The sequence below is a fragment of the Heliangelus exortis genome, chromosome 1 (genome assembly GCF_036169615.1).
Source record: "Heliangelus exortis chromosome 1, bHelExo1.hap1, whole genome shotgun sequence".
Taxonomy (NCBI): Eukaryota; Metazoa; Chordata; class Aves; order Apodiformes; family Trochilidae; genus Heliangelus; species Heliangelus exortis.
The window spans coordinates 53,541,075-53,556,253 of record NC_092422.1 but is presented as its reverse complement, the minus strand read 5'-3'; the positions used below and the strand labels follow the sequence as shown (position 1 = coordinate 53,556,253).

At 40.5% G+C, this 15,179-nt stretch overlaps 1 protein-coding gene across 1 annotated transcript; it reads left to right on the top strand.

Annotated features, from left to right (window-relative positions):
• The first annotated feature begins 2,680 nt into the window (after positions 1–2,680).
• On the top strand, positions 2,681–13,637 carry POGLUT2 (protein O-glucosyltransferase 2). Its single transcript, XM_071742691.1, has 10 exons — positions 2,681–3,052; positions 5,411–5,616; positions 5,988–6,193; positions 6,928–7,005; positions 9,665–9,837; positions 10,674–10,911; positions 11,460–11,669; positions 12,015–12,104; positions 13,057–13,161; positions 13,373–13,637. The coding sequence occupies exons 1-10, from the start codon at positions 2,886–2,888 to the stop codon at positions 13,388–13,390; spliced, it is 1,491 nt and encodes a 496-aa protein (XP_071598792.1). The 5' UTR covers positions 2,681–2,885; the 3' UTR covers positions 13,391–13,637.
• Positions 13,638–15,179: the final 1,542 nt, after the last annotated feature.

Below are 15,179 nucleotides of genomic sequence, written 5' to 3'. Positions count from 1 at the left end.
GAAGTCCTCCAGCATTTGTGGGCACAGCCAAGATTGCCATCTTCTGGATGGCAGACAGGATCTAGATCATCCCGTGGCAAGATGTCTCTCATAATGGAAAGTGTCCTTATGCCTTTGCCATCTGGAAGCCTGGTGAGCCTTTGCTGGCCAGCAGCCTTTAAAATAATTAAACATTTCTGCCTCCAAAGCACATTTACCTCCTCTTAGCCAAATTATAGGCATTAGGATAGCAGCAACATTGGCTTTGCCAGTCAGGACTAAAATTAAGATGTAGCATTTGTTTTAAAACTTGAGTGCTGACAAGTAATGCCAGATCTCTACACAAATTCCCTGAGCTGCACTTGCATAGGGGAAGAAAAGCCAGAGGAGAGAATGGTAGGAGTCACCAGAATTGTGTCACCTTTATGTCATCACTGCTACGCTTTTTTTCTTTTTTTTAAGATGCTGATACCACCCTGCTAGGAAAAGGAAGGGTGTTCTGTGAATTTTACAGCTATGAATTTTCTTTTAAAATTAAAGCATCTTTTAAATTCCCTTCCACTAAAAGAGGCTGGCTTGTCTCATACAGCAAAACATAAGCTGAGGAGGAGTGCAATTTCAGTCTGGAATATACATCAAGAGAGTCAAAATGGGGAAGGGAGAGGAGCTGAAGGGTCAGTTAGAAAATAGGGCCTTTATGAATTTTTAAAATGGGAAATTGCGAGCCTTTTAACAGTTGAATGTCCTGAAAAATCATGTCAATAGGGGCATCAGGGGTCAAAACTAATGTCTGTGTAAGTTGGAGCTTGATAAATTTTAAGGCATTTTGTTGACGGAAGAAATGAAGGCACAGACCCCAGTTGCTGTGCCCAGTTAGAATCAGTTTATTGACTTTTTATTATCTATTGACTGATATACAATTTGCACCTCAAAGTGCTCTTTCTACTAGCATAAACCCTTATCTACCTGTCCCATCGGAGGCACCTGGTACCAGGACATAACATCATCCAGATGGTAAATTCCTTAAGTTATTACAGCTCTTTGTTCTTCTTCAGGGTCAGTGAGTGCCAGGGAATCTGCAGCACTCCTCTATCCCACGCAGACCTGCTCCTCTGCTGTTCTCCTACATTTTGTAATGATGTTGCTGGTTGGAAAAAAAAATATATTAATTGAGCCAAGTGGTCCTTTTTCAGCTTGCCATTTTTTCCAAGCAAGTGATTTTTCTTGTGTGCTTTTCTATAAATATGTTTGAAATTTGTATCATCATCTCCTTGATGATGAGGTTCAATGTCCCATATTGTTTGCCTTAACAAGAGAAAAGCAATAAAGAGCAAAACTGAAACTATCTTTTGGGATTGAAGTTCTCCCATGAAAAACCCTGAGGTTCCCATACCTACGTAACAAAGAAAATAATTTGTGTGGGTGTGTGTACATACAAACTTGGGAATCAAGTCAGCACTTCACACTTATTTTCTGTATTTGTTCTTCTGTTTAAAAGAAGTTGGACTGCTTTTTAGAGTCCAATGACCAGTTTCAAGTTTTCAAGATTTTATGTATATATGTGAAATCATTCAGAAAAATGGAACATTTATTGCCAGAATTTTTTTTTTTTTTTTTTTAAAAAAAAAGCTCTGTTTGGAAAGACACAACTGCATCATTGTCATTTGTCTAACTTGAACCTCCTTGGGCTTGCTTGCTTCTTGATAATAGAAATTGGGGGTTTGTGGGAGAACGCTGAAATATGCGGATGCCTGGTGTTTCTTAGGAATATAATCAGCGTATTTCTGGTTTGCAGTGCTTCAACAAACATTGTATTTTCTTCTCTACTTTTTTTCCTGCTCATTAAAGCTGAGTTTGGATCATCTGACAGATAAAGAGCTTTTGACTCACTCAAGGCTTGCAATGGGCAATTTCCCCTGTGGCAGCAGGGTGGTGAGGTGACTGGCAGTCCAAGGTAGTGACCTGAGCTTCCAGACACAGAATCATAGAATTGTTTTAGTTAGAAAAGACCCATAAAATCATCAACCCAGCACTGTCAAGTTGACCCCTAAAACAGCAGCACATCTACAGGTCCTTTAAATACCTCCAGGGACTGAGGCTCCACCAGCATGTGCCACTGCCTGATAGCCTTTTCAGTGATGAAATTTTTCCTAATATTCAACCTAACCCTCCCCTGACGTAACTTGAGGTAATTTCCTGGGCACACTGGTGGCTCCATCAGGCAGATGTTGACCATCACCCTCAGGTCCTTTTCCTCTGGGCATCTTTCCAGCCACATTTTGGCAAGCCTGGTAGCATTGCAGGGCTTTGCTGTGACCCAAGTGCAGGAGCCCAGGCAGCTTACATCGTGCCCCCGCTACTGCTGCTCTGAGGAGAATTTTGATAAACCAATTTTCCCAATTTTAAATTCTGTAAATCACTGTAACAGAGCGGACGGGGGAGACTCAACAGCAACACTGAGACATGAATTGAATGTGGAAGTCAAAGGCATCGCAAGAGCTGTATTTCTCCTCTTCTTCCGAGGTTATCCCGGCGGTGGATCCCGACAAAGCCCCCGGAGCCAGTGGACGCTTCCGAACTCTGGGCAAACCCTCCGTGGGCCTCCTCCCAACCGGACTACACCTCCCGGCGGTGCCGCCCACCCCGCCCCCGCGGAAGGAGGAGGGGGTATAGCGGGAGATCGCCCCGCCCCGCTCCCCTGATTCCCGGGGGGGATGGTTCTTTGAGAGGGCCGACCCGGCGGCAGGGACGGCAGCGGCCCCGCGATTTTCCCCTTCACGCCCCCCGCCTCATGTGCCAGTTGCGCCGAGGGTTGGACTCCCCGGTGCCGCCGTGAGGGCCGGAGGAAGGTCCCGGCTGCTCTCCCTCCCTCCGGCCGTGTTTCTCCGTCAGGCGAAGCGCTGTAAATGCGGGGCCTGTGGCCGCTTTGCCTCGCCCTGGGAGCCGTCGCGGCGGGCGGGGGCGGCGGTGTGAGCCCCGAGCTGAGCGCGGTATGGGGGCCCGGGCTGCGGGCCGAGGCTGCCCTCCCCGCTCGGTATTTTTACGTGCAGGCCGTGGACACCGAAGGGCAGAGGTAAGCGCGGCGGCGGCTGCTGCTGCTGATGGTATTGACGGAGACTTCGCTTGGGGGCAGAAAAAAAAAAAAAATCCGAGAGATTGGTTAAAAAAAATCACGCTTCCTGGCCCAGCTCCCACCCCCCACCTCAGGAGGGTGAGGGGAGTTAGGCGGGGAGGGGGTAGGGGAGCTTTTTAGACGCCCTGACCCCCGAATTAAGACACCCCCCCAGGGGTGCGGGTGTCCGGCTAACCCCGGGTTGGGCAGACGCCTAAAATATTTGCGGGCTCTGGGTCCAAATGGTCATTGCTGGAGTTCTTGTGAGGGAGCGAAGCGTCCCGCTCTCCGCCTTGCGTGGCAGCAGTGTCGGCACGGCCATGTGCCCCGACCCCGGTGGGGCTGACCCTGCCCCCGGCTGATTTTTACACCTTTTAGGCGGAATTTTACATGGGATTTTCGAGGGGGAAGCCACTGGTGCTGAAGGCTCCCTGTGTGTTTCGTCGAAGAAAACCTTAACTCTCTAGGAGCATCATGTAACTTCACAAGGGGAAAAGATAAGGACAGAAAAGATGATGGAAATGTTCAACAGCAAAACACATGTATTGGTCCAGGCAGCAATTTATGATTTATTCTGCGTTGTCAAAACCTTAATAATAGCTCGTATGTTTCATTTATTATGTTTCCACTGTTAGGAACATTGGTATTTCTCAACACACAGACACAAGATCAGTAGCATAATTTAGGGATTGCTCTGTGGGCCATTAAATAAACTTAATTGGAATCAAGTAATTCCTAGAGTAATAGGTAAATTTAGTTTTCATTGGACACTCAAGGGTTTACATTTCTATGGGAAAGAAATCTTGACCATTCAAGCTAGATCGGAGCTCAGAGTGCTCCATCCCAGTTGTCCAGATTAGATGCACTGTGAGGCACATGAGTCTGGAAGCTGGAAATAAGAGTTTATCTTCAACAGTATTTCCTGCATTTAGTTGAGCTGGCAGCTTCAGTGTGTCTGGATAAGTTTAAGAAAAGGTGACCAAGCTGCTGGGCTGTAATCTCTTAGTCCAGCTGCTCCCACCACCTCTGTGTTTAGTCCAAACCCTGCCTACATATTCGTTGTTCAAAAGAACTGGAAGAAAATTGGCAGAGGCAAGATTTTGACTATGCCAGAGTTTTTAGTATCTCTGTAATACGCATTAACTTCATGATCTTGCAAATCATTCTGTGGTTTTATGGAGATTTTTCTGTGACTGGTGTATGGTGAACTTCACCAAAATGTCATAAATGCATGTGATCCCAGTGTAGTGTTTTCTCCCCACCAAGACACTGGCATTTAAAGTATCTTTTTTTTTTTTTTCCCTTTTTTTTTTTCCCTTTGTATGAGCCACCATAAGGATTAGGAAGTTTAACTTCATTCTTCTCTTCCTTAAATAGTATCTGGAAAATAAAGTGAGCTGGAAGTATTTTGTTACTATATGTAAAGAAGCAGTTAAAAAGATGCTAAAGTGAAGCTTGTTCTAGTTTTTTTGTTTTGTTTTTTTTAATTTATTTTATTTTTTGGTTTTGTTTGGGGATTTTTGTGTTGGTTTTTGTTGTTTGGGTTTTTTTGTTTGTTTGTTGGCTTTGTTTTTGTTTTTTTTTTATGGAATCATAGAATTGCTTGAGTTGAAACAGACTTTTAAGAATAATTTAGTCTGACTTCCTTCCATGGATAGGGACATCTTCATCTAGATCAGGTTGCTCAAGGCCACATCCAGCCTGACCTTGACCATTTCCAGGGATGGGGCAGCCACAGGATCATGGAATTGTCACCGTTGGGAAAGACCTCTAAGATCACTCTGTCCATCAACCCATGAAAAAAAAACCAAACCAAAAAATCCACCACCAAAACAGCTTCTCTTGGCAGCCTGTTCCAGTGTCTCACCACCCTTGTCCAATCTACGATTATACTCTTATTGTTTAAAACTTGCCCCAAGATCCATTTTTCTGCATGCTCTCTGCCTTCCCACCATTTTACACTTGAGCTACCACTAATCAAGAGCTTTGCTGGATTTTTAAAGTTGTTCTGTAAAGACTGTATTTCTGACAGTGTTCAACATGCAGGGCACCAAGTAATTTTAGAGGTGTGTTTGTGAGTATCTGAGTGGAGCCTGCTTGATATGTAATGCTTCTAACAGCATGGTTTAGGTACCCTAACAAAATTCTCTTTGGAAAAATCACATCTTGCTTGTTAACATTAGGATGGGCTTATCAAGACTTTGCGTGGCTCAGTGAAGTCACTAGAAATCTGTCAACTTCAAAAGGAATGGATGAGATTAAGAAAGCTGTTGTGTGTTTCCTTTTTTTTTATTAAGCTCCCACTTATTCTCTTGGTAGGTTCACTTCATCACCAGGTGAAAATGCATTCCAGGTGAAGATCACTGCTCCTGATGAACAGTTCACTCGGGTTGGTGTGCAAGTATTAGACAGGAAAGATGGTTCCTTTCTTGTGAGATACAGGATGTATGCAAGCTACAAAAACCTGAAGATAGAGGTCAAAATTGGAGATAAACATGTCGCAAAGTCCCCATACATTTTAAAAGGTAAGAAGCAGCATTACACGGATTTTCTACCATGGCTTTTTCTCACAAACTCCCAAAACTTTTAGCATAGGGTTCTGTGGGACCTCGGTACTTCTCCAGACTGTCAAATCCCATTGGTGTTATGGATTCACTATGTGTCCTTCATGTCCAAAACAGCAAAAATGAACAAATGCTGTGAACCTGTTGCTTAACAAATGTGTGACTCAATTTGAGTAAAAAAAAAAAAAAAAAAAAAGGTTCAAACATATCCATTTATAATTGCTGAAGGTTTGTCCCTTACAATGAATGCTTAGTGCCTGACCCTCTTTTCTGATCTCAGCAGCTCAATAGTGTGACTTACTAAAGTTAAATAATAATTGTGTTGCTCATAGGACCTATTTACCATGAAAACTGTGACTGCCCTCAGGAGGAGAGCAGTGTATGGCTGGAAGAGATGAACTGCCCTCAAATCATTCCACAGATTCAAAGAGACCTAGCAAATTTTCCCACTGTTGATCCAGATAAGATTGCAAAAGAAATTCCACAGAGGTTTGGACAAAGGCAGAGTTTGTGTCATTACACCATCAAAGGTAACGAGGTATGGAATGGGTTGTCCTGAAGTCCATATGGGGATTTGGTGGCAAGTCATACATTTAGGCTGGTTGGCTCTTCCCAGTTGGAAAGTTTTTTTTGTTGTCCTTTAAGAAAGTTCCTCTGTTCACTCTTCTACCCTTGAACAGTCTGCAGTTTGAACTCAGTAGTATTTATCCTACTTTGTGAAGTGCTTTTTGTGACAGCTGAAGCATAGTGGAGGCAAATTGCTTTCCAAGCAATCAATACGAGTACTGGGCACAGGCCCAAGTCTCCTAAATGCTAATTCAGTTTTCTGTTCTCTGAGTAATATTGCTGTGGAGTGTCACAATCATCTAATTTGACATGTATCAATAAATTACGTTGTGCATAATTGTGTGGTAAAGAAATAACACTTAGCTCTGCTGAGGATCAGAGCTACAATTCTTTCTAACAAAGCTGTTCTGACTTCAGTGGAGTTTCATATGGAAATGAGAACAACGGAACAAAACAGAAACAACCAGTTTCTGTGTCTGTGAGACAGCCCTAAAAATCTGCAAAAGCAAGCAAAGCTTGCCCTTTTTTTTGCTCACTTTCCTGTGTTGAGGGATGAGATTCCTGAAGCTTCCCAGCCTGATTCATTACTCTGTGCAGGCATACAATCTGTCTGACTAGTTACTTACTAAGTGATTAAAAGAGCTCTAAATTGTGTGTTCTCTGAAATGAAAACACCAGATCAGTAAAACCTTTGCTTATTTTCAGGTTTATATAAAGACATATGGTGAGCATGTTGGCTTCAGAATTTTCATGGATGCCATACTGCTTTCTTTGACAAGAAAAGTGAGTACATCCATACCATCATTTATTCTGCATGGCCTAATTTGTAGAAGTCTGGGTTTAACAAGTGTAGCTTAGCATATTTGTTGCTATTTCTGTTAAAAAGCCTTTCTTTTTCTTTGATTAATAATGGGAAGGTCAGATGGATTTTCCTTGTTTGAAGTTGGCACGTTTTAGAATGCTGTCTTATCACTGTGTGCCTCTCCTATAAAAGCCTGCTTTTAATTAGCAAGTGGTAATTGAAAAACAGGCTTTTTTAGGAGGGTTTGATAGATTTGGGCAGAGTGTGTTTGTATAGACTAAATAAATAATTCTGTAGCATCTAATAGAAAATTCTGTCTCTGCTGGTGTATTTTACAGAAGACTGTCACAAATTGGTAATGTTTATCATTTTCCATTAAATTCCATGTGTTGAAAACAAGGTAGAAAAGGTTGAGAAAGAGCACCAAAAGGCCAATAGTTAGCTTGTGGTGAAAGCCCCATGAAGACTCTTTCCTAGGGAAACTTTGAAAAAAAACCAAAACTGATGTTGTGTACGTAGTGACAGAGCATAACAGGGCTGAAGTTTCAGCACACACAAACCTGTAATTGTTACATAAAGAGATTAGTAAGAGAAATATGAAGATACTAGAGTTAATACCTATTTTTGACTGTAAAAAGACAAAGCACTTTGTCTTTTATAAAGGAGTTACTGAAGTATGGAGTTGTTAACCTTAAATTCCTTTAAAAATACTACAAAATAAACACATTGTTTGTAAACAGCTGACAGATAAGGTAAATGGTATGCAACAACATGGATTTATCATAAAAAAAATCAAGTCATACCTATATAAATTCTTTGTAGAACAGGCTTCCTCTGTGCTGGTATCTTAGGCTTTTGAGGGTAATTCTCACACAAACAAGATAGGAGAACTTTGCCTAGAGGAAACAATTGTAACCTGCTTGGAAAGCCTTGCTTAAGTAATAGTTTCCAGTATGCCCAGAGAGGAGAAAGGTGTCAAATTTATTCTTCAGTGGTTTATCCTAGCTTTACTCCCCATTTAATAAGTTATATTGTGACTTGAAGATGGACTACAGAATATGCTTGTTGAATTTTCAGGTAACAAAAAAATTAAAGAATCTGCATGCACCTCACAGTACAGAATCATAGTTAGAATAAGAGAAATTGTATGGAAAAACAGATAAAATAAAGTGAGAAGAGCAGATACTACACAAAGGCTGAATAAGTCATATAGTTATGACACCTATTTAAAATAGGGAGCAAGTGATTATTTTCTGCAGGAAAGTGGAAAGGTTGCAGTATCACAAATTTAACCTGAATCAACAGTGGTATGATTTAGTGAAAAGCTTAACACAAACACTAACAGAAGAAACACATGAAAGAAATGTAAAGTAACCTTTCCACTGTACTCTGGATTAGTAGTGATCAGTTATGCTATTGTGTCTGCCTTTGGGTGTCCAGAAATATTTCTCAATTACTGACATTTCATAGGAAGTGGCAAGAATTACTGGACACACAAATGAAGATTCATTTAAGTGGGGGTTGTTTCATCTAACAGTGTATAGTGAAGCTGTGAATGTTTCCTTAAATTATCTATAGGGCTGCTCTGTGGAAGATGAAAGTCCTCAGTGTCATTAGTGCTGAACAAGGAATAATGGAATTAAATTGTATCAAAAGTATTTAGGCTAACTGTTGGAAAAGATTTGCTAATTCCAAAGGCAAAAACTGTTTACAGATTTATAAAATCCCCCTTAAATACTGTAGGAAGACTGTAGAGTTTTTTATTACAGTAGTGTCACTAAAAGACAGTAGGTTACTGAGTGGGAGAAGAATATTTAACCTGTGGAATGATGTCATTGAGGATGTAAATAAAATGTAGTTTGTAGCCTGTTTGTGTCCATCATAACCATTAGATGGCACTGTACTCAAAGTTTAGTGCTGTAGATTACAAGATGTAGCCAAACCCCCTTTGAACTGAAGGTACACAATAAAACCTTTCATGTCAGTCTATACTGAAGACAAAAAGTGTTGCCTTGGGTCTCTGTAGAATTTCTGGATGTCTCTGCCAAAGGTTTTCTTGGGTCATCATGTTAGAGAAAAGTATCTCCAGCAGTTTAGGAGGATGCTTGATATTTGGCAAATTATTAACTTCTTCCTCTCTCCATGAAGAGAAATTAAATTAGAAATGTAATGAAATCTCTCTGAGCCACAGAAGAATCCTGAAATCTTATCCTGTGGCTGCAGATTCTGATCTGAAGAATTAAGGGGTTTGAGAGGAGAAATGCTATGATGTGTATATATGATGAGGAATCAGCAAAATGTTTCAACTTCATTTTTACATGTATATTTTGAGAATTATTAACGCTGAGGATTGTTCTTTCTTCAGAGAAGGTATTTTCTCATGGATCTATTAAGATAGTTGATGTTTAAATGTATTAAATAGCTTAAAAACTACGCATTTTAATAATAATTAAAATTATAATTACTGTAATCTCAGTGCTTCTAGCGTGTTTCTAAACTTCAATGATTTATTATAGATACATTAAGTATATTAGAGATCTGGCTATTTTTTCTCTTAGGTTGTTTTCAATACACAAGATGCTAGCAAAAGAATTATGCTTTGTGTTAAAATGCATTTGTGCTTACTTTGCTTCTATTTAGGTGAAAATGCCAGATGTGGAATTTTTTGTTAATCTGGGGGACTGGCCTCTGGAGAAAAAGAAGTCCTTACAGAACCTGCACCCCATCTTCTCATGGTGTGGGTCCACTGAGTCAAAAGACATTGTCATGCCAACATATGACTTAACAGACTCAGTTTTGGAGACTATGGGCCGGTAAGAAATTGCTTAAAATTTTCACACAACTCAGTGAGTGCTCTTTCACAAAGATAACTGTTAGAATATTTCAGGGGTAGGTACTATGTTTGCTTGCTTTGTTCCCGCCCCCTAATTGGCATGCTGACAGCTGGTCAGGTCTCTTTTTTTCCTGATTTTCCTAGAATCTTCTTTCTTTACCTTTCAAAGCCCAATGAGGTCCTCTTGACTTAGGACCTACCATTTCCCACTTTGATTACTGGCCTTTGAAACTGCTCTGTAGCTGTTTTGAAACACTACAAAAAACAGCTTCCAAGAGATCTCTGCTATCCACTTTGAACCTGTTTATAATTTCACTGCATTCAGTTCAGGTTGTCTTTGTTATCAAGACTATTCCTAAATTTGCTTCCCCCCTCGCCCCTCCTCAACCAGTTTATGTGTTTTAGCTTTGCAAAGAAAGTGAAATATGTTGTATGAAACTAATTACATAAAAACCTTGCTTTGGACTATTATGACTGCCTCGTCACCATTACCAGATATTGCATTACCCTGTGTCAACTTCATCTCTCTGGCAACTAAATCCACTTTTAGCCACTTTTTTCCATGGCAGCTGACAGGTCCTCTTTCCACACACCAAGCTGTCATTGGACTGATGCTGCTTTGCCTCAGGCGTGTGAACTTGACAGTCCTGATCTATTTTTATCACTGCAAAAATACTGATACATTACATATATGGGTGTGCTTATGACTTACCTTCATCCTTGCTGTTTGCCTGTTGGTACTGTAAACTTTTAAGCAGTTGCACTTCAAAAACTTTCCAGTAGGCTTCACTGTTAAATAATTTCTTTCTCCCCCAGAGTCAGTCTGGATATGATGTCAGTTCAGGCAAATACTGGCCCATCATGGGAAGACAAGAATACCACAGCATTCTGGAGGGGGCGTGACAGTCGCAAAGAAAGGCTTGAACTTGTAAAACTGAGCAGAAAATACCCAGAGATCATAGATGCTGCTTTCACAAACTTTTTTTTTTTTAAACATGATGAAAGCCTCTATGGCCCAATTGTTAAGCACATTTCATTTTTTGATTTTTTTAAGGTAAGACACTGACCAGTTTTCACAGAACTAGGTCCTTGGCGTTTCCCATTATCAAGTGAAATTGTAAATATTACTGATTATAAAGTGATTTTTAGTTTTCAGCACTACAGCAATAACCAGCATGAATAAGCATTCCTCCAGTGCAATTAACTGCTAGGTATCTCTTATGCTGAGAATAATAATGTTTGCTTTACATCTAAAGGTTCCGTAGGACCTTGTGTAGTCTATGAAACTCCAAGTTCCTTTTTATTCCTTTTTCCTGATTCAGCAATCAGGACTACTAACATAACTAACATAAGGGGAAAATCAGTGGATGAAGTGGCACATCTACCCTCACATCCAAGGATGAGCATTTAAGAATTTCCAAAGAACTTCAAATTGATGAAGAGGGCATCTCTGTGTACCCCGCACTACGACGAATTCCAAACTAAATAATAAAAGCTACTAAAACGTTGATAATGTGATACCAGCACCCTCAGAATAATATAACCTAACCAAGGTGCTTGGGTCTTCTGTTTGTTGATAACTTATGGTCATTTTCTTTACAGTATAAATACCAGATCAATATTGATGGCACGGTGGCAGCCTACAGATTGCCTTATCTGCTAGCAGGAAACAGTGTGGTGCTAAAGCAAGACTCCATCTACTATGAGCATTTTTATAACGAGCTGCAGCCATGGAAACATTATATTCCATTTAAAAGTGACCTGAGTGATCTATTAGAAAAACTACAGTGGGCAAAGGAGCATGATGAAGAGGTAAATATGAGTTTAGAAGTAATCCATGATGTTTCTAGACAAAATAAGCAAAAAGTGCATTTCTTTAAAACAATCTATTAGACTTAAATTATTGTCATCAACTCTACAAATAAGAAAAATACATTTTAAATACATATAATAAAGCCCTTACTTTGAAATTAAATAACATTTTGGGAAAAGAGGAGATTTTTGTAAGAATGTCGTACTTTTAAAATTAAGAAGGCAAAATATAAATATTATCTTAAGCTGTCAACGCTATACTTGGCTCTAGAATCAATACTGAAATAACTGCTGCTTTTTGACAATTAAAAAAAAAAATTTTTTTTTTTTTTTTTTTTTTGACAGGCAAAAAATATTGCAAAATCTGGGCAAGAATTTGCAAGAAACAATCTCATGGGAGATCACATTTTTTGTTACTACTTCAAACTTTTCCAGGTTAGTATATTTTTGATGGCCGTAACTCTCAAAATAAGAAATCCCACAGAAAGAATCCTGGGCAGTGGAGCTGCTGGAAACGGGTCAGTCCAGTACTTGAAGCCACGAGCAAGCAGTAGCAAGTAAGAATTTCAGCTGGCTTAAAAACACTGCGTCCAGGAATTTCCTATTAAGCCCCTTAAGACTATGCTGGGGGTTTGAGAAGCAGTTGGATCCCAGAAATCATGATCTAATCTGCAAGAATATGTTGCCCACAATGATCACAGAATTCCACATCAGACACACACCCTGTGAACCACAGCTGAAAATATCTGTGCATTAGCACCAAGAAACTGAAACTCCAGTGAGGCACCTGAAGGGGCTGCTGCCTGCAGTGACTGTGACACACCACGGAGTAACAGATCGTGCAGCGCCAGGGTTTTCACAGAATTACTCAGCTTATTTGGTACAGTGTTCACAACCAGGTGTTCAAGAAGGGCAGGGAACTACTGGAGGGCATAGAGCAAAGGGCTATGAAGATGAATAGGGGACTAGAACATCTCTTGTGAGGAAAGGGTGAAGTCTGAAGAGAAGACTGAGAGAGGAATCTTATCAGTTCCTAGGATGATGGGGCCAGTCTTTTTTCAGTGGTGCCCAGTGAGTGACTGGGCAAGAGGTAATGGGCACATTAAATTGAAACACAGGAAATTAAACACAGGAGATTTCATCTAAATGTGAAGAGGAACTTCTCTAGTTTGAGGGTAGCAGAGCACTGGCACAGGCTGCCCAGAGAGGGGGTGAAGTCTCTGGAGACACTCAAAACCCCCCTGGATGCCATCCTGAGCAACCTGCTTTAGGTGAGCCTCCTCTGGCAGGGGGGCTGGACTTGGATGATCTCCAGAGATCCTTTCCAACCCTTAACATTCTATTAATTAATGATACCTTTTTTTTTTTTTTTTTTTTTTTAAACTAGGAATATGCCAGCTTGCAAGTGAGTGAGCCAAAAATCAGAGATGGGATGGAGAAAGTGCACCAGCCTGATGACGACCTTTTTCCATGTACTTGCCACAGAAAAAAGGTAGCATACATACAGCCCTAAATGTCAGGTGCTGGATATCTTCAGTTCATACTCAAAGGCAAAAGGCACTGCTGAAAAGCCCATGGTATCAATTACCAGGCCATTAGCACCTGTCAAACTTAGAAGCACTTCTTCATGTATTTGCAGGACTAGACAGCTGAAAACTGAGTTTCCAGTTAACTGAAAAATGTTTCTTCTTTTTTGACTACAGGCCAAAGATGAACTCTGACAGAAAGAAACAAAACAATTTTTTTAATATTTACCTATATTGAAAAGGCCTTCTTAAGGAAAGAAGAAAAATTTGATTTAAAATGCCAACGGATCGTGTCAACGGATATGATGAAGCTTACTGTATTGTGATCTACTTATGGAATAAAACCAAGCACGTTTACTTTTTATCTTGCAGCAGCTGCCAAGCCTTCTTCAAGAACATTTTTATGTATTTTTTTTTTTAATAAAAGCCATGTTTATATCAATCGTGTTTCTGTTGTGAGCTACTGTGGTAATGCAGATACTTATTATTCATGCTTGTTATACTGAATCTATTCACAAGCATATTCTATAGAAAGGGGCAAGTAAGAACTGTAAATCTGCGCTCCCACACCATGTAGCCAAAGCTTTCTCAGACTGTAACTTTGTTCTTTCTGAACAGTATTTTCCAAGACAATGATGTGGGGTTTATAATACAAACCTGAAGGAAAAACACAGTGCTAAAGTTACATACAATTTTTCACAGGTATCTTGAATGTGAAACTCACTGTTTGGCAATATGAAAAGAATTGAGTAGCACTGGGCAGTGACTACTGAAACTAAACCAGTCATTCTTTCATGAGCCCATTTTCAGGATACCTGCTTTCCACTAGAACTAAGTAATTCAGTTGTTACAGGGAGAGCATATCAACATCATGTGAAAATGATCCATAGGTGTAAAGTCAAGTCTAAATTACTCAAATTCTAGAGATGGCACATAGGTTTCCAGTCCAATGTAAGGATTTATTTTCTCTAACACAGTCACATTGCTGCTTTCTGTGCAATCGTTTAGATGTGTGCTATGCTTATCCAACAACATTAAGAACAGTGATCTCCCAGCAGTAAAGCATCGTGTGAGAAGCAACAGAGGAATATTGTATCTGATTTTTAACTTTCATCTGCCGTAAAAGCAAGCCTAAGGAATGGTTAGTTTGATCATGTGGTAAACAATGTGGGATGGAATGGGATGGAATACTCTGTTTGGTCAGTTCTGGCATCTATCTTGTCCGTTCCTCCCCAAAGGAGGGATGCAGGTGGGACCTCTTGATGTTTTCCTCAGAGCTGAGCAGTGTCCTTGGCTCTGCACACCAGTCTCTAGCAGTAACTATAAACATCGAGTGTTATCAGTCCTAGAAACACACACTGTCTGAGAAACTTGCTGTTAATTTCAGCAAGTGCAACCACTTACAAGAGACTTAGCTAAAAGCAAAAGTACAAGACAGAAAATCACCTTTATCCTGGCCCAAACCAGGACATTTATATTTTAACTGTACTAAACTAGTGTCTTTAAATAGATCTTTTCTACAGTACAGCACCAAAATAAAGCTCCCTGATGTAAGCACCTGACCAAACCCTCACAACAATCCTCTCAGCTCCCCTGGGATGATCTGACCCCAGTTTCAGCAGCTATGCACTGTCACCACAGCTCCTCCCAAGGGCAACCTCCAGGCTCAAGATGCCTGCTCACATTCAGCTGGTCACACTGCAGCAGCAAGCTGCAAGCCATAATATGCCATAATATGCAGATATTAATATAATATGCAAGCCATAATATGCAGATTCCCCAGGTTTTGGGGAACTCTTGGCAATGGAGATGAGACCAGCATCTCGGGGGACAAAAGCAAGATGCTTCTCTCAGTATCAACCAGCCATTTCATCTCAGGTGTCATCATTCAGCTGACACTTGCTGATGACTTGTCTGAAAGCCAATTAATCTATTGCTGTAAGCTGTGGTTATACCAGCAGGTTCCTGGTAGGCCAGAGCGAGG